Here is a 26,969-nt window from a genome sequence, read left to right on the forward strand (position 1 = left end):
CGATCTCAGCTCACTGCAACCTCTGCCTCCCGGGTTCAAGTGATTCTCCTGCCTCAGCCTCCTGAGTAGCTGGGATTACAGGCACCCGCCACACCCGGCTAATTTTTGTATTTTTAGTAGTGACGGGGTTTCACCGTGTTGGCCAGGCTGGTGTCGAACTCCTGGCCTCAAGTGATCTACCTGCCTTGGCCTTCACAAAGTGCTGGGATTACAGGCGTGCACCACTGCACCCAGCCGGGGCCCGCCAGCCCTCTGTGTACCAGCACGGCTTCGTTCCAGCAGTTGCCTGTGGCCACGAGGCCCTCACAGGCAGGGGTCTTTCCAGCGGCTGTGGAGACCAAGCTGTTTCCAGGGCCCAGGGGCGCCAGCCCCATCAGCCCTGTCTCCTACCACGGCCGGCCAGGCCCTGGCCTCCTGGACCCTCATCGTCTTGACTTCCTGGCTGAAAGGGGTGAGCCCAGGCTCTCCAGATCCCTAAATGTGGCAGACTGCCAGAGGGCAGGACCCCTCCACTTGGCAAGGGAGTGTGGGGTAAGCAGCCTCTGCCATCCCGGCTAGGGGCCAGCCAGGAGAGTGTGGCCCTCAACCGCCTGTGGGGCACACATGGCACCCAGGGGCCATCTCCTGCACCAGCCCACGCACCTCCACCCACGTGGCTGACACGGGGCCCTTCCCCAGCCCAGGCCACTGCCATGTTCAGGGTGCAACTCCATCAAGCCGGCCACTGCAGCAGTCTGCAGGCAGCTGGGGAAACATGAAACCACGAGCTTGACGCACCAGGTGCGTGGTGCTGATGGCCAGGCGGGTGGCGCGTGAAGCCAGGTCTGCCCAGCAGGGCTCTGGTGCCATCCAGGACTAACTGGGTCCTCACCAGGAGCTGTTCAGGCCTCTCTCTCAGCCCAACTGTCCAGGGGGTCAGGGCAAAGCCTGTGGTCCTGGGGACAGGCCAGGCAGGCGGGAGGAGGGGCAGGCAACCGATTCTAGGTGGGAGCTTTGCTGGGTGTTACCTGCCAGGCTCCAAAACCAAGCACTGGCCTTGGGGCACCCCTGGTGGCAATGTGTGGCAGGGACGGCTGTTTCTTCCCGACCTCAGCCAACTGCAGTTTGAAGCAGAACAAACTCAGTGGGCCCCAGGGCCACCTTTAGGGAAGTGGTTTCGCGCCCAGCTGTTCCCACAGGACTGATAACACTTACGTTCCATGGATGGCCCCGACGCAGCAGCAGAAAGGCTCACAAAAGCCCTGCCGGGCTCCACGAGCTGACTCAGCAGGGGAGGCCCATCCCTGTGCCCCTCCAGGTGCCCGGAAGGTGGGGCAGAGTTGGGAGGCAGGGCCAGCTTCCTCAGACCCAGGGAGGCCTGGCAAGCCAGCAGCCCCTCCTCAGGCTGGGACCCCGGCTGTGTGCCCTGGTTGACTTCAGAGACACAGGGACTCACTTGAGGATCTTCCCGGCTGTGGGGAGCTCCTGGCCCCAGTAGTGCAGGTCCACGCCGTAGGGCACCACGGGCGCCCGGGCCCGCTCTGCTGCCAGCCTCTGGGCCTCCTGTGGCTCTGGCAACACTCTGGGGGGGCTACAGGAACAGAGTAGGACATCCTGACTGTGTGCTGCTGGTGCTAGCCACAGCCACCTGCCTCTCCCCCTCCACCCTCACGGCACGGTCGGGGCCTCAGATCGGCTCAGGTGAGCAATGGATTCCGCCACACGACACCTGGGCCTCAGAGCCACCACTGAGGTCCTGTGAGAAGCTCTGGGCCCTGGCCAACAGCGGGGCTCTGGTCTGCAGTTCTTCACCCTGGCCCAGGGGTGACCCGACACCTGCCTCTCAAACCCCAGCCCTGGGGGCTCCTCTCAGAGGCACGAGCAGTGTCTGGAAGGGTATTTGTTGGCCCAGCCCCACACGGGCTCCAGCTGATGCTGGCACTGACAAGCCCAAACATGGCACCAACAGTGCTCAACCGGCCGGGGGTGCAGACCCCAGGCTTCTGCCAAGATATCCAGAAAAGGCACTGAGCAGCCTGTCGAGGCCAGCCAGTGCTCTGGGCAGAGGCTGTGGCAGCGCCAGGCAGGGGCTCAGCACACAGGACACAGGGAGTCACCTGGCAGACGAGGGTGGGGGCAAGTGTTCCCGGAGCCGCCGCAGCTGAGCGGCCGCAGAAGTGGGGTCCGACGCCTCCTCGTCTTTCCTCATCCTTGTCCGCAAGCCCCGCACAGCCGTGTCTTTCTCTAGTGTTGCCTCCAGCCCTGAAACAGACACGTGTCTACTCCCTGCCACCACTCCCACCACCTGCCAGGCACATCCACGAGACTGGGCAGTTAGGATGTGTCTATGCGTTAGCGTGTTCCATCTTCCGAGAGTCCTGAGGTGGGTGCCTGCTATCTGAACCTCACGGGCGAGGGTGAGGCCCGGAGCAGCAGCTCAGGCCACGCTCTGCCAGAACATGGCGTGCGCTGGGGGCTCCGGCAGTCTTGCCTTGTGGCCACACAGTTCACGCACTGTGCTACCTGGCTTTGCAGAACGGCCAGCCTGAGCAGACGGATTTGCCAGGCTGTAAAGAAGCCGGGCAGCAGCGAGAGCCCAGACTGCCCAGCACTCTATGCCTGTGAGATGTAGGCAGCCTGCAGCCCTCCCCAGCCCCCAGGCCTGAGGTGGCAGCCCCTTGGAAAGGCCACCCACAGGGTGTCCACATGGTCCTCAAGGAGAAGAGAACGCACACTTCCACACAGGGTTTCAACCCACGTCTCACGCCGAGGTAAAACCGCGATGTTAGCGGGGATTCCAGCCCCTGCGTCCCCACAGAAACACCTGGGGCTGTACCACGGCTTCAGCAGGCGCCTCTGACAGCCACGGCCCTGGCCCCGGCAACTCCCTCCCTCTGTCTGCCAGGCAGAGGCTGAGTTCCAATGAGCAAGATGCCGTCCCGGAGCGCCTGTCGCAGAGGGCCCATCCCGCCGCCAGCAAGACAAGGCCATGGCGCTGTATCTCACCAACGTCCCACAGAGATAGACAGGGACGAGACCACCAGCCCCTGGCCTCCACAGCCCAGTGTGCACCCAGGGTGCCTGAAGCAGGACAAGGAGATTCTCCAACACTGCTGGGCCCTGACCTGCCTCTCCCCTCCTCCTGTACCACGTCCTGGGCTTGGCTCTCAGGCTGCCCCGCGGGGCTCACCCTGACCCTCATGGCACCTCTCGGTCAAGGCAGGGGCCTATACTCCCTAGTGGCTGTCTGAGCTGGTGTCCTGGGACATCAGGATGGCAGGGGGCACAGGAGGTGCCAGCAGGCTATGGGTTAGGACAAAGGGCACCACCCACCTCCCCAAACCTGCTGTAAGAGCAACTAAGGCCTACACTTGAGCCTGTCCTCCCCTGTGGGCTGCCGGTCAGCGGGGCTCAAGACCCCAGAGGAACCTGGACCGCAGGGAAGCCAGACTTTGGAGAGTTGCCATGGAAGAAAGAAAACGGACCGAGCAAAGTGTCCTGGCTGCAGTGGAATCCACAGAAAGAAAACGGACCCAGCAAGGCGTCCTGGCCGCGGCGGAATCCACAGAAAGAAAACGGACCTAGTAAGGCGTCCTGGCCACGGCAGAATCCACAGAAAGAAAACGGACCGGCAGCCCGGGCGAGGAGGCGCACAGCCCATGCCACGCTCCCCAGAAGCTACGGAGACAGAGCAAGAGGCCAGGAAGGGAGGCGGGAGGGGGGATCCTGAAGACACCTCCACTAAAGACGAAGGGCAAGGAAAACTGTCAGGTGCAGAGGACTTGCTGGATGGCTGAGGGGACCGGCCACAGCACGAGTGAGACATAGGCGGCCGCAGACAGCGAGGGAGGAAGCACGGAAGACCTTCTCAAGAGCTCCAAGGGGTGAGGGGATGCGCAGGTGTCAGCGTCCTCGTCTCTCTTAAAACCCCGCAGGTGTCAGCGTCCTCGTCTCTCTTAAAACCCCGCAGGTGTCAGCGTCCTCGCCTCTCTTAAAACCCCGCAGGTGTCAGCGTCCTCGCCTCTCTTAAAACCCCGGGAGGAGACGGAAATAATTGGAGCGCAGAAAAGAGTTGAAGAAACGATGAGCCACATTTTCCTGGAATTGGAAGGCTCACTGAGAGTCAAAGGAGACAGAGGAAAAGCCATGGCTAGAGGCGCTACAGGAAAACCGAGGAACACCACGGCCCGAGATAGTTACCACCGAGCACTGAGGTCAACTCGACTGCCTGAAGGAGACAAAGTATTGATCCTGGGCGTGTCTGTGAGGGTGTTACCAAAGGAGACTAACATGAGTCAGTGGGCTGGGAAAGGCAGACCCACCCTTAAATCTAGTGGGCACCATCTAATCAGCTGCCAGCGAATATAAAGCAGGCAGAAAACTGTGAAAAGCAGAGACGGGCCTCGCCTCCCAGCCTACATCTTTCTCCCGTGCTGGATGCTTCCTGCCCTCCACCATCGGACTCCAGGTTCTTCAGTTTTGAGACTCGGACTGGATCTCCTTGCTCCTCAGCCTGCAGTTGGCCTATTGGGGGACCTTGTGGTCGTGTAAGTTAGCTGATACTTTCAAAGAAATAAAAATTCTACTGACACAAGATGTTCAATAGCAACCGTGAATGCAAGATCTTAGAAGGTCACTTTGAAAGTGCGGAAGAAGTTCAAGCTCAGAATTTTACAGCCAGCTAAATGATCGCTTCTTGTGCAGGCAGAGGACAATGACCTCATGGAGACAAGTCCTTTTGAGGTTTGCCATGGTGAGGTCTGCTTTGAAAACACCTTCACAGCCAGTAGTCACAAAGAAAAGCCAGGGGGGTGGAGCAAGACATGGGCAGTGCCCTGAGACATGAGCACTGAGTGTGTAGAGACACGGGAGGTGAGTGCAGGGACGCGGGAGGTGAGTGCCCTGAGAGGTGAGTGCAGAGACACGGGAGGTGAGTGCCCTGAGATGCAGGAGGTGAGTGAGTGCCCTGAGACGCGGGGGGGTAAGTGCAGGGACGCGGGAGGTGAGTGCCCTGAGACACGGAGGGGGGAGGTGAGTGCCCTGAGACACGGGAGGTGAGTGCAGAGACACAGGAAGTGAGTGCAGACGCAGGAGGTGAGTGCCCTGAGACGCAGGGGGGTGAGTGCAAGGATGCGGGAGGTGAGTGCCCTGAGACACGGGAGGTGAGTGCAGAGACACGGGAGGTGAGTGCAGAGACACGGGAAGTGAGCGCAGACGCGGGAGGTGAGTGCAGAGACGCAGGAGGTGAGTGTGCAGAGACGCAGGAGGTGAGGCCCTGAGATGCAGGAGGTGAGTTCAGGGGCATGGGAGGTGAGTGCCCTGAGACGCAGGAGGTAAGTGCGGGGTGTGGGAGGTGAGTGCCCTGAGACGCAGAGGTGAGTACAGGGGCGTGGGAGGTGAGTGCCCTGAGACATAGGAGGTGAGTGCAGAGACTTGGAAGGAACACTGAGCTCGTGACTTTGTAAAGCTGACTCCCGCCTGTCTCTACCCAAACCCAACTGTTCATATCAACCAGAATGAAGTTGGTTCTGGATGACCCAATGTGACGGGGTGGAAGGAGGCCGCACGCGGGAAGAGGGTGCTAGGTGATTTGTCTTATGCAGGAAATAGTACAGTAATTGACAAACTCTAGCAACAAACAGTGAATGGTACATATATGTGTAAATCCTTTCCACAACAAGGAGTGACCATCCGAAGAATAAAAACCAGCAGAACAACGGGGCACATAAACGGTGGGAGAAAGGAGGAAACGAGGCAAGGACGGTGGCTGAAGTCGGAGAGGAAGTGCGACGGGCGGACGCATGACAGGCCGCCAGATGTGTCTTCTGAAGACTTCGTAACAACCGTTAATTAAACAGATTCAGATTAATGAAAAGACAGACTCCGGAGTGGACGTCTTTAGCAATATGCCATCTAAAGAAGACCGACTTAGGGCCGGGCGCGGTGGCTCAAGCCTGTAATCCCAGCACTTTGGGAGGCCGAGACGGGCGGATCACGAGGTCAGGAGATCGAGACCATCCTGGCTAACACGGTGAAACCCCGTCTCTACTAAAAAATACAAAAAAAACTAGCCGGGCGAGGTGGCGGTGCCTGTAGTCCCAGCTACTCGGGAGGCTGAGGCAGGAGAATGGCGTAAACCCAGGAGGCGGAGCTTGCAGTGAGCTGAGATCCGGCCACTGCACTCCAGTCCAGGCGACAGAGCGAGACTCTGCCTCAAAAAAAAAAAAAGAAAACAGTGACCAAAAGACAGAAGAGGTCCCATGTGGGTACTAGAAAAACTAGATTTTAGGTAAAAAATAAGAGGGTAAAAGAAGGAACGTTTGAAGGTGTAATAAACATGAACAGATATGTAACTTACAAATGCAGTCTCGAAACATAAACAGCAATGCTGAGGGGCTACGGGTGCAGAGACACCCCCGACTGTGGGGACTTTGGCGAACCTCTTGGGAAGTGGCCGTTAGGCAAAGAATGAGCCGTATCATGAGTGGTCTGTACAGTACAGTCAAAACCCCCAAACTAAGAGACAGCGGGGGACTTCCTGTCTGATTCCGTCTGGCTCTGCGTCCCCGCCCAAATCTCATCTTGTAGCTCCCATAACTCCCACGCGTGGTGGGACGGAGCCGGTGGGTCTTCCCCGTGGTGTTCTCGTGAGAGTGAATGCGTCTCACGAGATCCGATGGTTTTAAAAGCGGGAGTTTCTGTGCACAAGCCCTCTCCCTGCCTGCCGCCATCCACGTAAGATGTGACTTGCTCCTTCTCGCTTTCCCCATGATTGTGAAGCCTCCCCCGTCATGTGGAACGTTAAGTCCAATAAACCTCTTTCTTCTGTAAATTGCCCAGTCTCGGGTATGTCTTTATCAGCAGCGTGAACATGGACTAATACAATATCCAAGAAGTCCTTCTCCAACACACATGCAGAACCGACGAGAGAAAACCAACTACTAAGTCAACAAGGGGCCTCAGTCACCTCCCAAGAATCAGCACCGCCCAGACTCTGTCCTGAGACCACAGAACAGAGCATCAAAAACAGAGGCCGCCAGAGAGCTCAGACGCCCAGAAACTCATGTACACATGATCGATTACATACACACACACACACACACACACACACACACACACACACAGAGGTCCACGCACAGACGCGCTCTCACTGAACACGAGTGACCTGCAGAGCATGCAGGCCTTCTGTTTGTGCAGGCTTACTGAATATATACACACACGTACATGTCCACACACGCACATCCTTACAGGCATGCTGTCACTGAACACACGTGTGCTCACGGCAGGCTTTCTGAGGACACCCACGGTGCCTCCACTTACCTATCTGTATAGCCAGGAATGCTCTGTTTGGAGAAGAGCTGGGAGGAGAATGAGGCGGCGTGAGAAGTGGGGGTACGGCAAGGCTGCCTGTGCAGGGGCTTCCTGGGAGGGAAGTGGGTAAGGACAAAGGGCCTTGCTCAGGCCCTTGACAAGCATCCTGGAAACCAAGGAGGTGGCCCCAACCCCATCCCTGAGTTGCAGAGGAGGGAAAAACTGTCTCTCTGAAAAGGCTCACAGAACTTGGGCAGTCTGGAGCCATCTCTGACTTGGCCACCAGCTCTCTGGGCAGAGGTCAGTCTGGCACATGCAGAAACGCCACACCCTGTGCTCAGGGATCACCAGCCTGTGGCTGTGGGCCAAGTCCAACCCACCGCCTACTTTCGTGAATAGGGTGTTACTGGCACACAGTCGCACCCATCATCTACACGCAGAGACAAGGCCTCGTGTGGCCCCTGAAGCCGAAGAGACTGCGCTCTGGCCCTTCACAGAAGGTTCCTGTCCTGCTCGGGAGCTCTTTTGAGCCGTGCACAGCTGCACACCTGCTCGCGGCTGCATGCCTGCGGGGCTGCTCCCATTTCCTGGGTTCCCAGGGGCTGAGAGCAGAGGACATGAGACAGAGCCACCACAGAGCAGGTGACAGGGCCGGACCTCCAGCCCCGAGTCACACACCTGGGAGACATTGGGCAGCCCCTGCTCAGCCCTGGCACTCAATGCCATGTCCTGGGTTTTACTCACAGACCTGCCAAGTGCCCCTCAGTATTCTGGAAATGTACATGACACAGATACGGACTGACAGCACATGCGTGCACATGCACACACACGCACGCACACACACGCACGCTCACACGCACATACACACAGGCACACGTGCGCACACACATGCACACAATGTGCACGCACACACGCACGTACACACATGCACACACACACGCACACATGCACACACACGTGCATGCTCACAGTGAGGGAGGCAAGATTGATAAGTGAACAATGTGACATTTAGATACAATCACAGCCAAAAGATCAATATGAGAATTCCTAAGAGTTACAAGAATGAAATATATTTTTCATCGATTTGTTGTTTTAAACCATTAAAAAGATGGGTAAGCGTGTTAAAGCAGGGTAAATACTTAGGGCACTAAAAACACTCCCACTTGCGCATCGCGTGGAAAATCAATCTCACTGACATACTTTCAAAGCAAAACCCCAAAAAGCCGACAGCATTCCTCAGGCACCGGGAGCACGCATTTTCAGGAAGAATAATGACTCCTGGAAAACAAGAGGCCACACGTCACAGCCGAACCCGGCCTGCCCTGCCTGCACCGCGTCTCACTGAGTCCAGTATCTTGGCTCAAATTCACTCCCACGGTTGTTTTTAGAAAGAATCATAAAAATGTCCAAATCCCCTTTTTTGTTTAAATTGGCCAAGTGGCACCTATTTGCCTGAAGCACCAAAGCAGACAGTGCGGGAGGGAATCGATGGCAGGAAACGCAGAGGCGGGGCCCCTGCGCCCAGGCGGGCTGCCCAGCGCTGACATTATTGATTTTACCTGGTTCAGCTGGCCTTGTAATTAAAATGTAAATTTGAGAAAGAGATTATGTCCTGACAGAAATGGCAGGATTAAGGGGAAGATAAAGGCCCCTCAGTGAAAATTCAGAGAAAGAAATGAGCAAGCAAAAGAGCACGGGTTTCCTCCGTGGTGTGGATTTAGACTAAATCTAACTACTTCAGATTCGCCCACGTTTAATTGAAAAAACAGCGACAGAATATAAACTCGTGTTATGGACTGAGCTGGCCCCGTATCTTCCCCCACGGTTCCCGTCTGGTCCCTGCCTCTGGCACTCTTGGGGCCCCTGGGGTGTGAAGCTGAGTGGGGCCGGGGGGTCCCCTCTGCACACCCCAGAGGGCAGCTCTGTCACCAGGGCCTGCCCCTCCTTTGGGCCCTCCAGCCCTCGCCTGGGGCTGGTACAGCCGGTGCCGCATACTTGCACCCAAGTGACTCCCAGCAGTGCCGCCAAGGACACCCAGGCCAGGCCTACAGGGGCCATCGGCACCTTCAAGGCTGACGGCAGAAGGTGGTCAGCCTCTCCACTTCAAGAAGTCAATCAGTGGCAATAAAACTGCCAGGGCCTCTGCCTGCCCCAGGCAAGGCTGTGATGGAGCCCCCAGCTTCTAAGGCACCCTCCCCTCCGCCGGGCATTCGAGGGCCCTGAGAGCAAAGGGGCAGATGCCATGCAGTGGAGGAGGCTTGGAACCAGCAGAGGAGGGCGCTGTGGGGACCTGCAGCTACAATGACAGGAACCGGCGGCCAGTGCACCAGTTGTGCACACTTCCCTGGACCAGGACTGAGCCAGCAGGGACAGCTCATCTCTGCTCTGCTGAACCTGGGGCCTGAGCTGGAGACACACATCTGGAGGTGCCTTCACAACCAGGGTCAGGCTGGGACAGCCCACCGGTGGGGCTTAGTCAGGACTGCCACGCCCAGTGCCTACCTGTGACCCTGTGAGGCTAGGTGTACCTGCAGCAGGGCCGTGTCAGAGCAGGTGTCCCGGCACACCCAGCAGGGGCTGCGAGGCCTGTGCAGCTCTGCCCCTTTGGCTGGACACTATTGTGGATGGACTCAGGACCCCTGGGCTCCAGTGGGGAGGGGACGGCCAGGCCTGGTGATGAGTGAGCGCTGTCACCATTGTCTTTGGCCACAGGCCGGAGGGAGCCTCACCTCTTCTGATGAAAGGAGATCGCTCTGTTCTTTGGGGAGAGTCACCTCGTTTGAGTTTCGCTTCTGGCCTTGCTTTGGATAATTTAGAGCCACAAGTCAGGTTTTAGGGGAAGTGGGGATTTCTGCCTTTGAGACGCCACACATCACCCCGTCTGTCTAAGATGTGTAACTTCTGCTCAAAGGGCTCAGAAGCCATCGTAACAGGTCCGTGCAGAGACCCAGGGCCAGGAAATGTCAGTGACACTATAGGCCAAGAGTCAGTGCCAGCTCCCAGACTCTGAAGACGCCCAGAAGGGATCCAGGAGATGAGGCAGCCCAGCAGGCCGGGTCAGGGTGGGCCTATGCAGACAACATGGCTGCCTAGGCCCCCGCTGCAGCACCTCTAGGAGACACCTCTGTGCTTCGACCGGTGCTCCTGGGGCTGGACCCACAGCCTGGTCCACCTGAGAGCAGCCGAGAGCCAGGAAAGAGATTGCAGCAGCCAACAGCGTGCTCAGGCACCCCCAGGGCCCTCACGTCAGGCATGGGGACTCCTGCCCAAGGTGGGGAATCAGCAGAAAGACCATTTCAGGTGGACGCTGGAGTTGGAAGAACAGAGTGTGTGAGGTGGGGACGGGGGAAGCCCAATGAGGGCACAGCTGGGGCTGTGGCCCGGCGGGGGACGGGGTCTGACACAGAGAGGTCGGTAGAGGGGAGAGGCGTGCAGGTCGCTCGGCTTCTGCCTGCCTGGCCAGAACCCCTGGAGAAGCAGCACGGGACCCTGGTCCAGAAAGGGCCAGGCCACAGTGGTGCCCAGAGACAGGTCCCAGCTGGCCCCAGGCATCTGAGGCTTTCTTCCACACCCTCAAGCTCACACTGACCCCAGGAGCTCAGCCTTCACAGCCTGGGCCCTCCCTGGGTGGCCCCAGGGCAGAAGACAGCAGGACCCCGGTAAACAGGACCATACAAATGGAAGATCGTTAGAAGCCTGGTTGTGCTAATCTGGCATGACACCCTTAATGGGTCATATCTTCACACATGAGTTGTCTAATCATCTAAATTCTCTTAACAAATTTACATCTCTTTGGGTTTTTTTTTGTTTTTTTTTTTTTTGAGACGGAGTCTCACTGTGTCTCCCAGACTGGAGTGCAGTGGCGTGATCTTGGCTCTCTGCAAGCTCCACCGCCTGGGTTCATGCCATTCTCCTGCCTCAGCCTCCTGAGTAGCTGGGACTACAGGCGCCCGCCACCTCGCCCGGCTAGTTTTTTGTATTTTTAGCAGAGACAGGGTTTCACCATGTTAGCCAGGATGGTCTAAAACTCCTGAGCTCAGGAGATCCACCCGCCTCAGCCTCCCAAAGTGCTGGGACTACAGGCGTGAGCCACCGCGCCCGGTCTACATCTCTTCTTATACTCTGATTCAAACCAACTTGTCCATTTCACACAAAAGCTGAGGGTCTTGTTTTCATTTGCCTCCCGTCCATGCAAACACCACTGTGGGTACTCTGGGGAACTTGAAGAGTAGACCCACCTGGGCCCACGCCCCTCCTGGAGGGCACAATCCTGGGTGTGGCATGGGAACGTGGCTTTGGGAGGTATTTTTGAAAAACCTAAGCCCTCGATGGCACAGCACAGGCTGTGGCAGCACTCAGCACCTCCCGAGTGCTCCCTGAGAATGACAGGAGCTCCTTGCTGTGGAGGGCACAGCAGCCCTGGGCCCAGACCCGAGCCTGTGGCATCACCAGTGGTGAGGAGGGATGCCTGTGCTTGTGACTCCACTAAGCGGGGAGGGGAGCCTGGAGGGTGTGGGGTGGCGGCCCCTCCCACCTGCCAGCAGCGGCTTCTGTAGCTGCGGGAATCACACCCACAACCCTCAAGTTCAAGGAGCCCACCAGAGCCCACCCTCCTGCATGAGGCCTTTCTGTCCTTGAGCAGGGCTGCTGATGGCAGAGGGAGGTCAGGACCCTGCCCCGATGCGTCCTTAGAGCAGGCCGGTGTGCTGGGGCCTCCACACAAGAACCAAGAGGAGGACGGCCCCTGCCCCAGACTTGGGCACCTGAGGGCCTGCCTGGCAGAGGAGGACCAGCAGGACCACCGGAGAGGGAGCACACCTCAGGGCAGGCTGCAGGGAGGACGCTAGGCCTGAGACCCCAAGATGGAGCCAGAGCACAGAGGAAAAGCACGCACACGACTTCTCAGCCTCATGGCTACGATCATGGGCAGGAAAAGCGGCATTTTAAACCAAAGCAGCAGTTACCACCAGACGGGTCCCAAGGGGCCACATCCTGAGTGGGGGACCCTCCACCCAGGCACCCTCCGACAGGGCCCGCTGCTCACCATACTCAGAGCGCAAGTGGTCAGGGATGTGGGGCTCATACCCCTCCTTCTCAGGGACCTCCACAAAGTCCTCATCATCCTCATCTTCCTCCGCATTCCCCAGGGCTTCCGTCTGTGGAAAGATGCCCCAGCACAGATCAGCCCCAGACCCTGTGTATGAACACAGTTCTCAGTGGGCGGAGCCCTGGAAATGCCTTTCTGTTGTGGAGCTTTTTCTCCCGCTCAGGGCTGCAGCATCAGCCACAGCTGGACTGCAGTTACGGTTGTCTCCAAGGCTGCTCTCGTTCCCCAACATCACACTACCTCCGCACTGCCCCTGCGCCGGGGGCTGTTTAGAGTCTACGTCAAAACCACGAACTGCTGCAACCCTGGCTGACTCCCCAGGTCCCTGTGGGAGGTGAGGTCCTCATGTGGAATGGCGTCTCACTGGCGCGAGGGTGGCCGTGCCCCCGTGGCTTAGGGCAGTCATCTTCCCACCAGGTGGAGCAGGTGCATCTGCTCTTCGGCAACGGCCAGGGCTAGCTCCCCGCACAGGGTTCTCCCGTGGCGCTGGTGTGACCACAGCATGTCAGATGACCGAAAGGGACAAGTACTTCTGGAACATTCTGTCCTTGAGGGCTTGCATGAAAACCACCTCAATTTCCTTTTGACAAGGTCACTTCTCTGCCAGGGTAGGTGTAGGGATCCCTCACTGAGTCTGGAGAGCCCTCAGGCCACCCCTGCCTCCCTCCTCCCATGAGAAAAAGGCTGCCTGCCCTGATAAAGTCTTTCTCTTCCAAAAGGCTGCTGCTGTAGTACTGGCTTCTGTGTGCACTCGGTAGCGAGCCCACTGCTTAGTAACATGGCTACACGGTGGCCACCACCTGCTCCATCCATGTGCTCAGATGCGGCCGTGGGCAAACTCTTCTCCGCCTCACCTTCCCACTGGCCTGCATCCTTCCAACAGCCCCACCACGGCCCAGGACAGGGTGTGGGAGCTCACACATAGCCCCCAGGGCACACCATCCTTCCCTGAGAGCCCCGCCTCTGCAGCTCACCCACCACAAACCTGGTGTGGGCTCAGCACAGCAGGCCGGTCATTCCTCACCTTCAGCTCCCTCAGGGCAGGAGAGGGGCTGGCAGGGCTGCTAGGGCAGCTGAAGGTCATGCCCCCAGGGTGCCCCAGGGTGGAGGTGCCCCGGGGTGGAGGTGTCCTGGGGTGGAGGTGCCCCGGGGTGGAGGTGCCCCAGGATGGAGGTGCCACAGGATGGAGATGCCACAGGATGGAGGTGCCCCGGGGTGGAGGTGCCCCGGGGTGGAGATGCCCCGGGGTGGAGGTGCCCCGGAGTGGAGGTGCCCCGGGGTGGAGGTGCCCCGGGGTGGAGGTGCCCCGGGATGGAGGTGCCCCGGGGTGGAGGTGCCCCGGGGTGGAGGTGCCACAGGATGGAGGTGCCCCGGGGTGGAGGTGCCCCGGGGTGGAGGTGCCCCGGGGTGGAGGTGTCCCAGGATGGAGGTGCCCCAGGGTGGAGATGCCCAAGGGTGGAGATGCCCCAGGATGGAGGTGCCCCAGGGTGGAGATGCCCAAGGGTGGAGATGCCCCAGGATGGAGGTGCCCCAGGGTGGAGGTGCCCCAGGGTGGAGGCACCTGCGTTCCTGTTCCCACAGCACAGCTGAGGGAAACTTCCCGGAAGGGAGATTCCTATCAGAGGAACACCAAGCAAGGGGACCGTTAACGGGTTTGTAAGAGAAAAACCGAAAACCAGCATCACTCTGACACACACCTTCATTTCTAAAAAGCATTCCCAGCATCAGCACCTCACAGGCGCCTGCAGTCACAGCTTTGTTTCCTGAGGGGAGGAAGGACGACTGAAGAGGGGCCTGACCCCTGACCCCTGACCCCCAGGGCAGGAGTCCACGTGTTCACCAGAGACGAAGCCTGGGTGAGCAGGGACCGTGGCTCCACATCCAGCCCCCATGGAGCCAGGCCGCACAAGGCCGCGGGGCCCAGGCAGCAGCACCCTGCCGGGAGGTGGCCCCGGCACCGATCGTCAGACCAAGTGCACTTTGTTTAGGAGCAGCCCACTGCCAAGCATCTGGGAAGCAGGAGACATTAATCACTGGAAACTGTAATTTTTGTTATCAGTCTAACACTGATCAAAAGGGAAGCCTGTCTCCACCGCTGACCTGTGAAACGTCCCAATTATACTCTTTGGAAATGACGGGGGCACTTAACTCCTGCGCTGAGCAAATGATGGCGATCCATCACGTCTGAATAACAACAAGCCACGGACCTGAAAATTATTTCTGTACAGAATCTGCCAGGAATTTATGAAAGGTGGAGAGCAGCCCAAGGTTTCAGGGCATTACGGTTCTCAGCCAGTGCAGCACGGATCACACACTAAACAGAATTTATGTGTTTTAATTTTCTAAAAGGTAGATGTGGACCGGGTGCTACAATGCATAACATATAGTGCCAGATTTTAAATATGGGGGTCATTTTCAAAAAATATTATGCTTATTGTTCGCACCCTTGAATTTCATCGGGGACTTTTATCAAATTTTCATTTCCTAAAAAATATTCAACCGCTAAGCTAACTATTAGGAATTATACCTTCTTTCTCCCCAAATAATGGTTCATTTCTGTGATTAAATTAGAAGCCCCGGGTTCCCCTTTGTTCTTAAATCAGCGCTGATGAGGCCACCCTGGTCCCGGTAAGCGGCTCCCTCTAACACCAGCCCGGCCCGTGGGTGGATCTCCCTTCACCTCTGAGGAAGCCCCAGGGCTTTCTCCCGGGCAAGAGCCCACCACAGCCACCATTTCCACATTTCAGCTTGAAACTATTTAGAGGCTGTGGTAGCCCCTCAAACCACAGCAACTCAGGATTTAGAGACTTCACTGCTAATACTAAACGGAAGGCTGAAAGCTGCTGTTTTCAGGTTTCCATTCACACAGGGTAAATTCTCATGTCTGAAACCCACAGATGCACAGTGCGGTCACCTCCGACATCTGGTGCTGGGCACACTGAAAGTCAGGGACAGGCGGGGATGCTGAAGATGGGGAAGCTGGGAGCCCAGGACGCTGTGTGGCTGTTCAGGGGCCTGCTCGGAGGACAGGAACAGCGTGGTCACTGGGGACAGAGCTCCCCGAAGCCTCAAAGCGCACGGAGCCCAAAGGGAGGGTGAGACCCCACATGAAGCACCCCTTCCACGTGGTCCCACACGCCTCCAGTTCACCTCTAACAAGTCAAATCATCAAGTGGTGACAGGCAAGAGCCACCCGCCCTCAAGGTCAGGGACAGACGAGCCGGGGGCCAGCACCACGTGTCTGCAGGCCCTGCCGAGGGGCTGGGCACTGGCGCTGGGGAGCTCTGGATAAGCAAGAATCCTGGAAAGGAGATCACACACCCTACCGCGGCGCTGGGACCGGAAATGTCTACAAAATGAGGTTAGGTTTGGAAAAGGTTCTCAGAGCAATCTGCTTTGACCCCGACCTGGAAGTCGAGCTTCCTGTGATAAAGCAGGGGCGTGGGAGGCACAGGTCACCCGCAGGCTGCCCCTCCCAAGGGGACTGTGACCTGTGCCCACACCTTCCCTAATGGCCCAAGTCCCCTGCGAGGCACTGGAAGCCTCCCGAGGCTGGTCCGCAGTGCAGCAGCTACGGGAGCTACAGACCCTCGACACGGAGAGCCAAGACCGCCCGTGCACAGGGTGCCTCCAAAGGAACCCCGGCCACCACGGGGAGGCGGGCAGGAGCACTTGGGGCCTCTGCTGGCTTCATACAAATGGATTCTCACCCACACTTAAAAGGATTTAGAAAAATGAGCCTCCACGATCATAATTAAACAAGCAATAAAACGGCTAAAATATACAATGCAATCAGTTCACGGGAGTAGGGTGGCGAGGTTCCTAATTATTTGAGAAGGAAAGGAAGAGGAGAGGCCCGGGTGAAGGGGCAGGTCCGTCCACCACACGCAGGCTGGGAGATACAGCTGGGGCCATTAAATAAATTTTGTACGATCTAATTAACTTGGTATGCGGTCTCAATTACTTTTCACCCAAGAAATTACTTTTGTTCAGTTTTATGTGTGTGTGTTTCCCTTTTTTAAAAAAAAAAAAATGATGTAAGGCCTCGTCAGACAAGTGAGTTCCAAACTACATTTGTCTTTCAGCGCCTTGATGGCTATGCGTTTAAAAACCCATTCTATCTTATAAACTAAAAATTAAACGTGCTCAGCTGTGATGGTCCTCATTGCATCTGCTATTTATATGCTAATGCCCTCCCTGGAAGGCCGTGCAAATTGCCCGGCCAGGCCAATATCTCATGTGCATCTCTGGCTGCCAGGGACGCACCTTGAGAGGACGGAGGGCGGCGCGGAGCAGGGCTGACCACAGTGAGCGTGCGGGAAGGGCACCTGGCGGGCAGCACTGTCGGGGCCGAGCGGAACCTGCTGGACACAGACACAGCACCATGGGCACGTCCTCACCTCTGAAACGAGAGCCTGGAGGTTCTGCTGAGGCAAATCGTTGCTTTCTAGAACGACTGGCTCTTTACTATAAAATCTACACTCATCAATATGCTCTTACAAGAACATCACAAAACAGTGCCGTAGGCCTCTTCCCATTCTCGTCTAACCCAGATCACTCCCAGGGATGAGGCTCAGACAGACCTCGGGAGCTGCTAACCAGTATGGTGGGCCTCGGGCCGCTTCCTGGAGTCCCAGTTGCAGGGGCCAGGGCCACAGCACCACAGGCCTGGGGGCCTTCTTGGGCGTGACAGGAGGCGGCCTCAGGTTCACAGGATGCCTGGAGGTTAATTCCAGAGCCAGGCTGGGGGCAAAATTTCTGCTGGGTCCCCAGGGCCGCCTGCCAGATGGAGACATACATCTGCCAACCAGATGCGGGCCGGGGGTCCTGGGTCTCTGTTGCCCTCCAGATGGATGGAGCTGGGCCAGGGCGGCCTCTTCTCCTGGGGAAGCCAAACTGGCATTTGTCCCTGGGTCCCACACAGGACGCTCTGAGCAGAGGCTGTGGGCCTGGTTCTTGCTGAGCAGGAGCGCTGTGTGCGGTGCTCGGGAAGCAGCTCAAGGCACCAGGGGTCACAAACGCCCCCTTCAGTGGAGAGCGGAATCACTTCTTACGTCTGGCACCTCCAAATCTAGTAGCTCCTGCCCCCGAGCTCTGCAGGGAAAGCTAACTCTGGGCTCGGGAAAATGAGGGCTGCCTGTGTCCTCACTTCTGGATTCCAGTGAGACAAACACACACACACACACACACACACACACACACACACACACACACACACATGGGGGCGGGAAAGGACCCTGCTTCAGCCTGACCTTTTCAGGGAAGGAGAGTGCAGCCAGGGCCCACAGGGGCCAGAATGCCAGGCTCTGGGAAGCGGGCGGACGTTCAGCTGTGCAGCCACAGTGCCGGTTCGTCAGGTACACTCACATTCACCAGGTGGCCTGGACAAGGAGGCTGGGCCCACACACCTTCTCCAGGGCTCAGCTTCCCGGTCTGTAAAATGGGGCAGAAAACCCAGCGACCCCACAGGGCTGCTTTCCAAACGGAAGGGGTAACAGTGTGGGGAGGTGTTTCAAGCAGCGCTGGGCTTGTCTGGGAAGTGCCCTCTGTTTTGCAGACAGGTACTGAGGGGCGGTGAAGGCCCAAGAGACAGGCCTGAGCCACCGGTGTGAGAGGGAGGGCTGGCCTGAGCCCCGGCTGGGCCTCAGATGTTCTCCCCGTGTTCCCCGTGCTGACTCCAGAGAGCCCGCGTGTCTGCGCCCCCCGGCGGCGGCCCTCAGACACGGCGGCGGACGTGGCGGCTTGGCCTTCGGCGTGATGGAGGCCCCATCACCCAGGAAGGTTGTTTCCCGGCCCTACGGCGGTCCAAGGTTTCCCGACGGCGCTGATTGAGGTCCCTCCTCCCCGCCTGTGCCTGGTGGGTCCACATTTCATCCTTGGGTTTTCAGTTTCTGTCCTTTTCACCTCCCGGAAGTCAAACACTCCCATGGCTCCAAAGCATCACAGAAAACTTTCCCTCACGCACAGCAGGGAAAAGAGGTGCGGCCTCCATCCCAGGGGCTGACAGGGTCCCCGTGAGGCTGTCGGCTGCAACCCCGAGCCCACTGAACATCAGAGGGCAAGAGAATGCTTCTGGCTTCTAACTCCAAAGATCAGAGCTCCGGTGGTAAGGCCAGTGGAGAAGTCAGACAGGCAGCTGACAGAGAAAGAAAACCACAGGCCGGGCACGGTGGCTCAAGCCTGTCACCCTAGCACTTTGGGAGGCCGAGACGGGCGGATCACGAGGTCAGGAGATCGAGACCATCCTGGCTAACATGGTGAAACCCCGTCTCTACTAAAAAATACAAAAAACCAGCCGGGCAAGGTGGCAGGTGCCTGTAGTCCCAGCTACTCAGGAGGCTGAGGCAGGAGAATGGCGTGAACCCGGGAGGCAGAGCTTGCAGTGAGCCGAGATCCGGCCACTGCACTCCAGCCCGGGCGACAGAGCGAGACTCCGTCTCAAAAAAAGAAAACCACAGAGGTGGGGGGACGACTCCAGTTCTGTGAGCAACGGAGGATGCGCCCACCGCCGAACCCACGTGGCTGCCCCAACAGACTCAACACCGGCGAGAACAAAAACAAATGCATCTTTCAGCCATGGAAACAAGCAACCCAGTAACTAGCAGAAGGAAAGAGCCACGCTGACAGAACTAAAGAGAACGATGCTTAAGATGGTTTTCTGACTCACTGGCCGATAGGAAATTAATATTTTGTTAATTATACAATACAAAGTAATTGGTGATCTGAGCTATGTAATTTGGCAGCAGGCAATGTGAAAGTTTCCAGAGGATTTTTATCAGCTCAGTGAATGATGCAGCCACGGACGATCACACCTGCCCTGGAGTGCGGCAAGGCTGGACACTCAAACTACCAAATGACGCTGCACATCGATCCAGGAGATTCACCCTTGGCCTGCTTCCAGACGGAAGCCACAGAGGCACTCCAAACGCATGGCACACGGACAGGAGCCACACAGAGGCACTCCAAACGCACGGCACACGGACGGGAACCACACAAAGGCACTCCAAACGCACAGCACACATATTCAAACCAGCGTGAGCATTTTCTGAAGACAGAACATCTGTGTCAAAAGGAAAACAATACTACGTAGAAACCAAGTGGAAATGATAAAACGGAAAGACACGGTGTCTGCTCCCGGGTGACTGCCTGAGAGCCTCAGCACCAGCATCGGCCGGAGCCGCCACAGGATGGGCTGGGCCTTCCAGCGCTGGGCTCCGGGCTCCTGCCTGCAGCTAGCAGCGTTGCACGTTCCCATCTCCTACACAATTGCTGGAAGTTCTAAAAATATTTAAATCAGGCATGATTGAATTAGCGTGCTCTGTTCTACACACGGAGTTAACGACGCCAATCCCGTGCTAAATGGGGAGACACTGAGGGAAGTGATTTAAACCCTCTGTAAATTTTATTCGAAAATTAACGAGGAGCACCTCATTCATAATTTCTAATTAAAACGGCTCTAATTAACATCCACGTTCGTCAGCCAGCCACCTGCCACACACGCGCCACTCGGATGCGGTGGCCGCGCGGAGCCAGGAGGGAGCTGGGCAGATACTGCAGCGGTGCCACGGCATCTATTCTGGGAAGCGCCGCTCACCTGAGCCAGGCGAGCCCGCCAATCACTTCATCTCCAGGCAGCTCCTCGCACTCCAGCTGCCGCGAGCAAAATCTCCAAGGACTTCAGAGCGGTGCTTTAAAAGACACCAGTTTGTGGAGAAGAGTCTAGAAAGTGTCCATTCAACTGACAAAGGAGCAGCGTGGTGCCTCCCTTCCTGCCAGAGCTGTGACATCCTCAATCCAGCCTCACAGGCCCTGCTGCCCTTGCACACTCACCAGCTCTGAAGCACAGCTGCAGCATGTCTGCTGGCCAGACCGTGTGGTCGAAGGGGGCGAGGGGCCCTCCAAGCACCATCAGTCCTGGCCACAGACACCCCCCACCCAGTGCCACCACTCGGATCTCAAGAGGACGCACACAGATGGGTCAGGAGTGGGCCCTCGGCCAGCAGGAGTGAGGAAGGGCAGTGGAAGGGCAGCAGGTCCCAGGCGCTGGGTCAGGGTGGCTGCCGAGGGCTAGGGTCATGCGACACGGAGGGGTGGTGGTAGTAGCTCCACCACGTGGGGTGTGAGACGCTCACGTCAGTCATTCAGAAGCTCAGAGACAGCTAACGGCATTGGCAGGGTCCCTGGGACCTCGTGGGTGGTAGCAGCAGCAGCTGGGGTCCTTCAGGCGGCTATGCCCTGCCCAGCACCCTCCTGCATGGCCTGGCCCACACCCGTCCTGCGGGCCCTGGCCACCACAGACCAGGCCCTGAATATAGCATCCCTGAGCAGCCCTGTGGCAGGAGGGGCTGGCGCTGCAGCCAGGAGGGTACAGCCAGCAGGGGCCCGCAGCTGGCAGAGGTCCGGGAGGCCAACTCTCCTAAGCCCACACAGGGCAGGGGCCAGGCTGAGCTGAACACTCACGGAAGAGCATGCAGGCCCCTGGCACGAGGGAGTTTGCATCCACTAGGCTGAGGTGGAGCTGTGGGTGAAAGTCAGCCATGGCCGGGAGCCTACAGGCCTTGCCGGTACTGCGGCTGTGCTGAATTAAGAGTCCTGACTCAGGGAGCGGCAGCTCCTCATCCTCACCCAAGTAGGCCAAGCTGCCAGCAGCCCTGGAAGCTGCCCAGACGCACTTCCACCAGCCAGCCCCACCTGGGGGCCGTCCCAGATGCTGTGGAGCTATGAGATGCAGGCAGGGGGAGCACCAGACATTCCAGAAGGTTCCACTGCCAGAACCTCAGGCCAAGGAGAGCCACCTGGCTGCCCCAGCCCCAGCACTGCTGCTGGTACTAAAAAGGCTGTGCCAACTGGAGGGGCCCAGGCCTGATGAGACTAGACCATGCCACCCATCAACCCCCTCTGCTCTGTGGACCCCTACCAATAAGCCGGCTGCTCCAGGGGTTTCCACTGCCAGGCAAAGGCCCACCAGCCACCTTCAGACAGAACGGTCTGCAGACTGCAGGAGCCGCGCCAGGTTGAGTCCAGGGTGGCGGCTGCACAGGGGCAGTGCCTGGTGCAGGGTCTCAGCGTGAGGCTCCAGCAAGCCTCGCCCGTGCCGTGGAGACTGGACAGTGACCTTCAAAATGCCCCAGTGTGGGCCACAGAGAAGCGCCGACACAGCTGGCAGCCCCCATGCGGCCCACTCGGCAACGGTGGCAGCGGCTGCCATAGGGGCCTGATCCTGCAGCTGCCATCCTGTGGGCCTGAGCGCGCTGGGCGTGAGCAGTGGGCTCACCCTGATCCTGACGTGCTGACGGCACTCACCATCTTCCTCCCCAGCCTAGACCAGCATGCTTTCTCATTGCAAAAACTATATTTTTGTCACAACTCACAAAAGTATTTCCTCATGGAGCGAGGTGTTGACCAGCACCCACAAACGCGGCCACACACGAGTGGCGCAGCCACCGGGCTCCCACATGACTATAAATTCTCCGGGAATCAGTTTCGGACTTAAAGGAGAAAAGCAAGCTCGCCCTCTGCTGGTCCCCGGGGCGTCTGCACACCCCCGCCACGTTGGGGACACAGGCCACTGACCCCGGGAAAACCACAGGCTCAGCATTTCATCCAGAGGAGCCTCCCCGCCCCCCCCACTTCCATGGCCCTGCAGTCTGCCGCTGTGGACCCGGCCTCTTCCTCAGCCAGGAGCACAGTGGCACTTCCACCCCAAAGCTTTCCTTAAAGTGGGGAGAGCCAAAAGGCCAGCATCTCCCAGGCCAGGGCTGCGTTTGGGGTCCGAGTTCAGGGGTGTTGGGGTTCAGGACTTGGGTTCCCTGAGGGGGAGGCGCCTGAGAGACAGCACTGCTGTGCGAGTCCAGTCCCAAGGCCTGACTGTGCTGGGTGCCGCCGAGGACATCTGCAGAGGACCCCAGCTCTCAGGCCCTTCCAGGCACTGAGGCCCGGATTTCCATTCTGCACTCAGGCAGTTCAAGGCCCTGGCAGCGTGCCGGGCACCCCCACCCCTCGACCGGCTCCAACACGCCCAATGCGACGGTCTCTGCTCCCAGCTTCACCCCACCAGAGGCACCCCATACCTCCCTCCAGCCTCCAGCCCCTCGTGGTGGCCCTGTCCCCTCCTAACCCTATGCTCCTTGCTCAGGGAAGTGCAGTGCCCCCTACGACCCTTCCAAGCCCCTCGCAAGGCCCAGCAGACAGTAACCCAAGTCTCCACCCCTAAGTGCACTGGAGCCTGCGGTGACCCTCTTGGCCATCTGAGGGCTTGCCGGGGGTCTCTCCTCTGGTGACACAGTGCCTGCCAGGACACGCGCCACACTGCTGATGATTCCCTAGAAGGAATTGTGGGGGGACAGCCTGACTGGTGGCTTCCTGGAGGCACGAGCAGCACTCAGCACCTCTGCTCAGCTACCACACACGACAGCCGGGCAGCACCCAACAGCTGCACCATCCCCTCTGCCACAGCGACGACCTTGGGCTCACAGGAAGCCCTTGCTGGGGCTGAGTGGGCTTGGGGTGTGGTTGGGTTCTGCCAGGCCCACAGGCCCAGGGTGCAGCCCCCCACAGCTTCTCCTGCCCCACTGAGGCCCCTGGGACACCTTCCCGCTTGCCGCCTGCCCACTCACCCTGTGCCTCTGCCCTCCCTTGGGCTCGATGTCCAGCTCCTTGTATTTTCTCAGTGCAAGCTCCAATTCCGCCTTCAGGTCAATGGCGCGCTTTAAACATCCACCATGGGTCCCAACGCGGGTGAAGCGCTGCAAAACGGGGGTGCGAATAGCTCAGGGACCTGGCCGGCAGGCCCCAGGAAGTCGTCCCGCCGGGAGGCACACGCCAGATCCACCGGCCCAGGGGGTCCCTGGTACACCTGGGGTGCAGAGGACGAAGCTGCAGGTGAGGGACAGAGCCCTCGTGGGTCAGGGACCATTCAAGTCACCAGACCACGCCCCCGGGCCACAGTGCCCCCAAGAAAGGGACCCCCCATGCCTGGCGCTCTGCACACGGCCCTCCACCCACAGGTACCAGGTTTGAGGCTCACCTGGATCCACGAACACACGGCCGGCAGGAACTTGTTCCGGATGAGCTTGAGTGTGTCGCGGGCGGCGTGGACGACGGCGAGGTTGTCCTCATTTTCCTGCACCTTCAGGCCCTCTGGGGAGAGGCACACAGAGGTCACCGAGGGCGCCGGCCGGCATCTCCCACAGGCCCCGGAGAGGCGGACCACGCAGTGAAGGCTGCTCTAGCCTGAGGGGAACCTGCCAGACGCCTATGCCTGCCCCCAGGAACCCCAAACCTGACGCTGTGAGAAGGAAGTGTTTTACGATCTTAGAAAAGAACATTGTGGCTTCACACCAAAGCCTCCCCTCACACACAGCTCCACTGCCTGCGTGTGTCTCCATCTCCTTGGCTGCAGCCATCCCACCTGGAGGGGCAAGACCACCCACAGCCTCTTCTACTCACTGCCCCCGCCCACCGGGCACAGGACCTTCCCCTCCACAGACTACCCCACAGGATGGGGCCTGCCCAGTCCAGCCTCGCCGGCCCCCACCCACCCTGGCCTCTCCTCCGCCAGACACCCCAGCTCCAGCTCTGCTCTGCCATGGCTTCCCCCACTGTGGCACCCTCAGCGTCCGGCACAGGGCTGAGCTCTGTGCAGGCAAGGACAGCCCTGGGCTGGCAGCAGCGGTGTCCACCCCACACAGACCTGCAGCCTCACTGCTGAGGCACCTCCGGGCAGCTAAGCCCTGAGGATCAGTTCTCCCAGCAGCTTCCCAGCCCAGCTGCCTCCCGGCCCTGGTGAAGGGACACCAGCTGTGCCTGCTTCCAAAGAAGCAGGTTCCTCAAAGAGAGCAATTTGAAGCCATGCACAGACCCAAAGGGCCCCAAGGGGGGCATCAGTGGGGTTGGGAGGAAGCTGGGGCCGGGGGAGCGGAGGGCGGCTATGTCTCAGCAACCCTCACCCACCCAGGCTGCAGCACCAAGGCTGCGTGTGGCCATTTCTGGATCACATTTTCCTCCCAGCAAGGGCCGGTGCTACCTGAGCCCTCATGGCAACATGAGACCGTGACGGGCCTGCGAGCTGGCGGGACGCCCACACAGCCTGCCCAGGGCTCCTGGTCACTTGGAGGTCAGGCCTGTGCTCCCTCATCCTTCGAGGACCACACCAGCCTCGAGACCCCACCTCACCCCAATTCTGCAGGTCCTTGCTCTGTCCACAGCCTTGCTGAGGTGGGGGCTGCCATGAGCTCTTAGAAGTGTCCCCATGGCCACAGAGGCCTGGCATGGGTTGGGGGATCCCAGTGCAGAGGCCACATAGAAAGGAAAAACATGGGCTGGGTGCGGTGGCTCAAGCCTGTAATCCCACCACTTTGAGAGGCCGAGATGGGCGGATCACGAGGTCAGGAGATCGAGACCATCCTGGCAAACACGGTGAAACCCCGTCTCTACTAAAAATACAAAAACTAGCCGGGCGAGGTGGCGGGCGCCTGTAGTCCCAGCTACTCGGGAGGCTGAGGCAGGAGAATGGCGTAAACCCGGGAGGCGGAGCTTGCAGTGAGCTGAGATCAGGCCACTGCACTCCAGTCCGGTCGACAGAGCGAGACTCCGCTTCAAAAAACAAAAAAGAAAGGAAAAACCTGGTAGTGACCCCTGATCTAGCCCCCCAGGGGAGGCCCCCGCAGTCCAAAGCTCCGGGACCGGGTGCCAGTGAGGGAGGGGCCTACCTGGGAGCTGGGGCAGGGTGGCGCCACAAAGATCCCGGGAAGGCAGTTACCTGAGTAGAGCTCCACGTCCAGTGTGTACTTGTGTGAGCCAAGCCCGTGGCTCCGCACAAATTCCTCGAGGTCACTGTCCTCGTCCTCATCTGAGGGGTCATCTGTGGCTGTCTGGGGTGGCTGTGCCCTGCCGCCCGCTCTGGGGTGGCCTGCAGAGGCAGGCAGGTCTCTACTGCAGCAGGGCTGCTCCCCATCCCAGGGGTCAGGGGTGCCAGACCAGCAAGGGCCCACCTGGCCCGCGCGGGAGGAGTGAAGGGCATCGAATGTGCCAGAAGCCACGCCAAGCGATTCTGTCTCCGGGTTCGGGTCAAAGTCAAAAGGCACCAGCAGCCTAAAGCAGCTCTCTACCTCTGTCAGGCAGGATTCAATTTCTCCAGACATTTCTGCCAAAAGATCAAGACACCTGTTTGCGTCACCATGTGGAGCAAAAGCACTAGCCCACCCAAAACCACACCCAGAGGCCCACTCCCCTCAGGGTGTCACTTTTCAGGTGGAATGGAGTGGTACAATCACAGTTCACCCCAGCCTCAACCTTCCAGGCTCAGGTAGTCCTCCTGCCTCAGCCTCCCCATTAGCTGGGACTACAGGCACGTGATACCATCAACTAATTTTTTTGTAGACAGGGTCTCGCTATGTTGCCCAGGCTGGCTTCGAACTCCTGGACTCAAGTGATCCGCCCGTCCTGGCCTCCCAAAGTGCTGGGATGGCAGGTGTGAGTCACTGCGCCTGGCCGTGCAGTGCACTTTTCAACTGCTTCCTAAAGCACCCAGCTCAGCAGCTAGGCCTGCAAGGCAACCTCTCTGCACCTCTGGGAAGCGGGCACGAGTGTGTAGGGGAGGTCAGTCCGCCCGCACTTCCCAGGACACGGCTGCACCTCCTTCCTGGGGCAACAAAACAGCTTTGTTCATGCCACAACTCCTGGGCCGGAGCAGCTTTCCTCCTGGCTGCCTCCTCATCGTCTAGGCGTCTGGCTGCCTACCTTGTGGGTTCCCCTGAGGCCTGTGTTTCCCAGACGTGGCCTGTGGCAGGGCCCACGTCTGGAACCACAGTCTGTCAGGGGAAGGATCTGCGGCACATGTCGTCTGAAGACACGGCTGTGCCTCTACCCATGTCAGGAGATATCTCAGGAGGGCCGTGGCACCCCCTCCTCACACCATCGTGATGATACTCACGAGAAAGGCTGACTGCCGGGAAGCAAACGGTGAAGTTTTGGGGAAGGGGCTGGCAAGGTAGTCACAAAATAAACCAGTGGCAGGGCCTTCAGCCAGGATGGGGCTCAGACCACTGCCCCCAGGCACACCTGTGCCCGGTATCTCTGTCCAGGGGTCTGCGCAGCAAACGGCGTGGGTGAACGTGACCACCAGAGGGCGCGGGAGAGGCATGGACAGCCCAGGAGGCCCCTGCAGGGTGTTGGGCGGGTCCTGTGGCTGAGAATGCCTTCCAGGCCGACCTGAATCATCTCCACCTAGCCTGTCTCAAAACCTGGGTCCCTTGCGGCCGGGGCCCTGGGACCAGGAGAATGAACTGCCGGACCACGGGCAACCCCCAGAGGTGTGGGCCCCTCCCTGTGTCCTGGGCACCTGCCTTGCATCTCCCTCTCCGCCTGGCTGGCTCTTTCTTGGTAAATTTTATCCAAGTGCTTCTGCTTCTCCTCTTCTCTCTTTCTTTCTGCCAGAGTCCGAGCATTTGTGTCTTGAAAATCCACCTGAGCAATTGAAAATAAAGACTAGGGTCGGCCGGGTGTGGTGGCTCACGCCTGTCATCCCAGCACTTTGAGAGGCCAAGGTGGGCAGATCATGAGGTCACGAGTT

General features: G+C 58.8%; 1 protein-coding gene across 2 annotated transcripts in view; it reads right to left on the reverse strand.

Annotated features, from left to right (window-relative positions):
- The window catches only part of UVSSA (UV-stimulated scaffold protein A), a 40,070-nt gene that overhangs the window by 9,360 nt on the left and 3,741 nt on the right, over positions 1-26,969 (reverse strand). For both annotated transcript variants that reach the window (XM_011936781.1, XM_011936780.1), the window contains exons 4-10: positions 26,743-26,863; positions 25,158-25,541; positions 23,424-23,536; positions 23,014-23,142; positions 12,335-12,446; positions 2,097-2,241; positions 1,436-1,570 (exon numbers count right to left, since the gene is read on the reverse strand). In XM_011936781.1, the coding sequence (XP_011792171.1) occupies positions 1,436-1,570; positions 2,097-2,241; positions 12,335-12,446; positions 23,014-23,142; positions 23,424-23,536; positions 25,158-25,541; positions 26,743-26,863 (1,139 nt within the window). The remainder of the gene's footprint in view (positions 1-1,435; positions 1,571-2,096; positions 2,242-12,334; positions 12,447-23,013; positions 23,143-23,423; positions 23,537-25,157; positions 25,542-26,742; positions 26,864-26,969) is intronic.

The sequence above is a fragment of the Colobus angolensis genome, unplaced genomic scaffold, assembly GCF_000951035.1.
Source record: "Colobus angolensis palliatus isolate OR3802 unplaced genomic scaffold, Cang.pa_1.0 Scaffold157, whole genome shotgun sequence".
NCBI classification, from domain to species: domain Eukaryota; kingdom Metazoa; phylum Chordata; class Mammalia; order Primates; family Cercopithecidae; genus Colobus; species Colobus angolensis.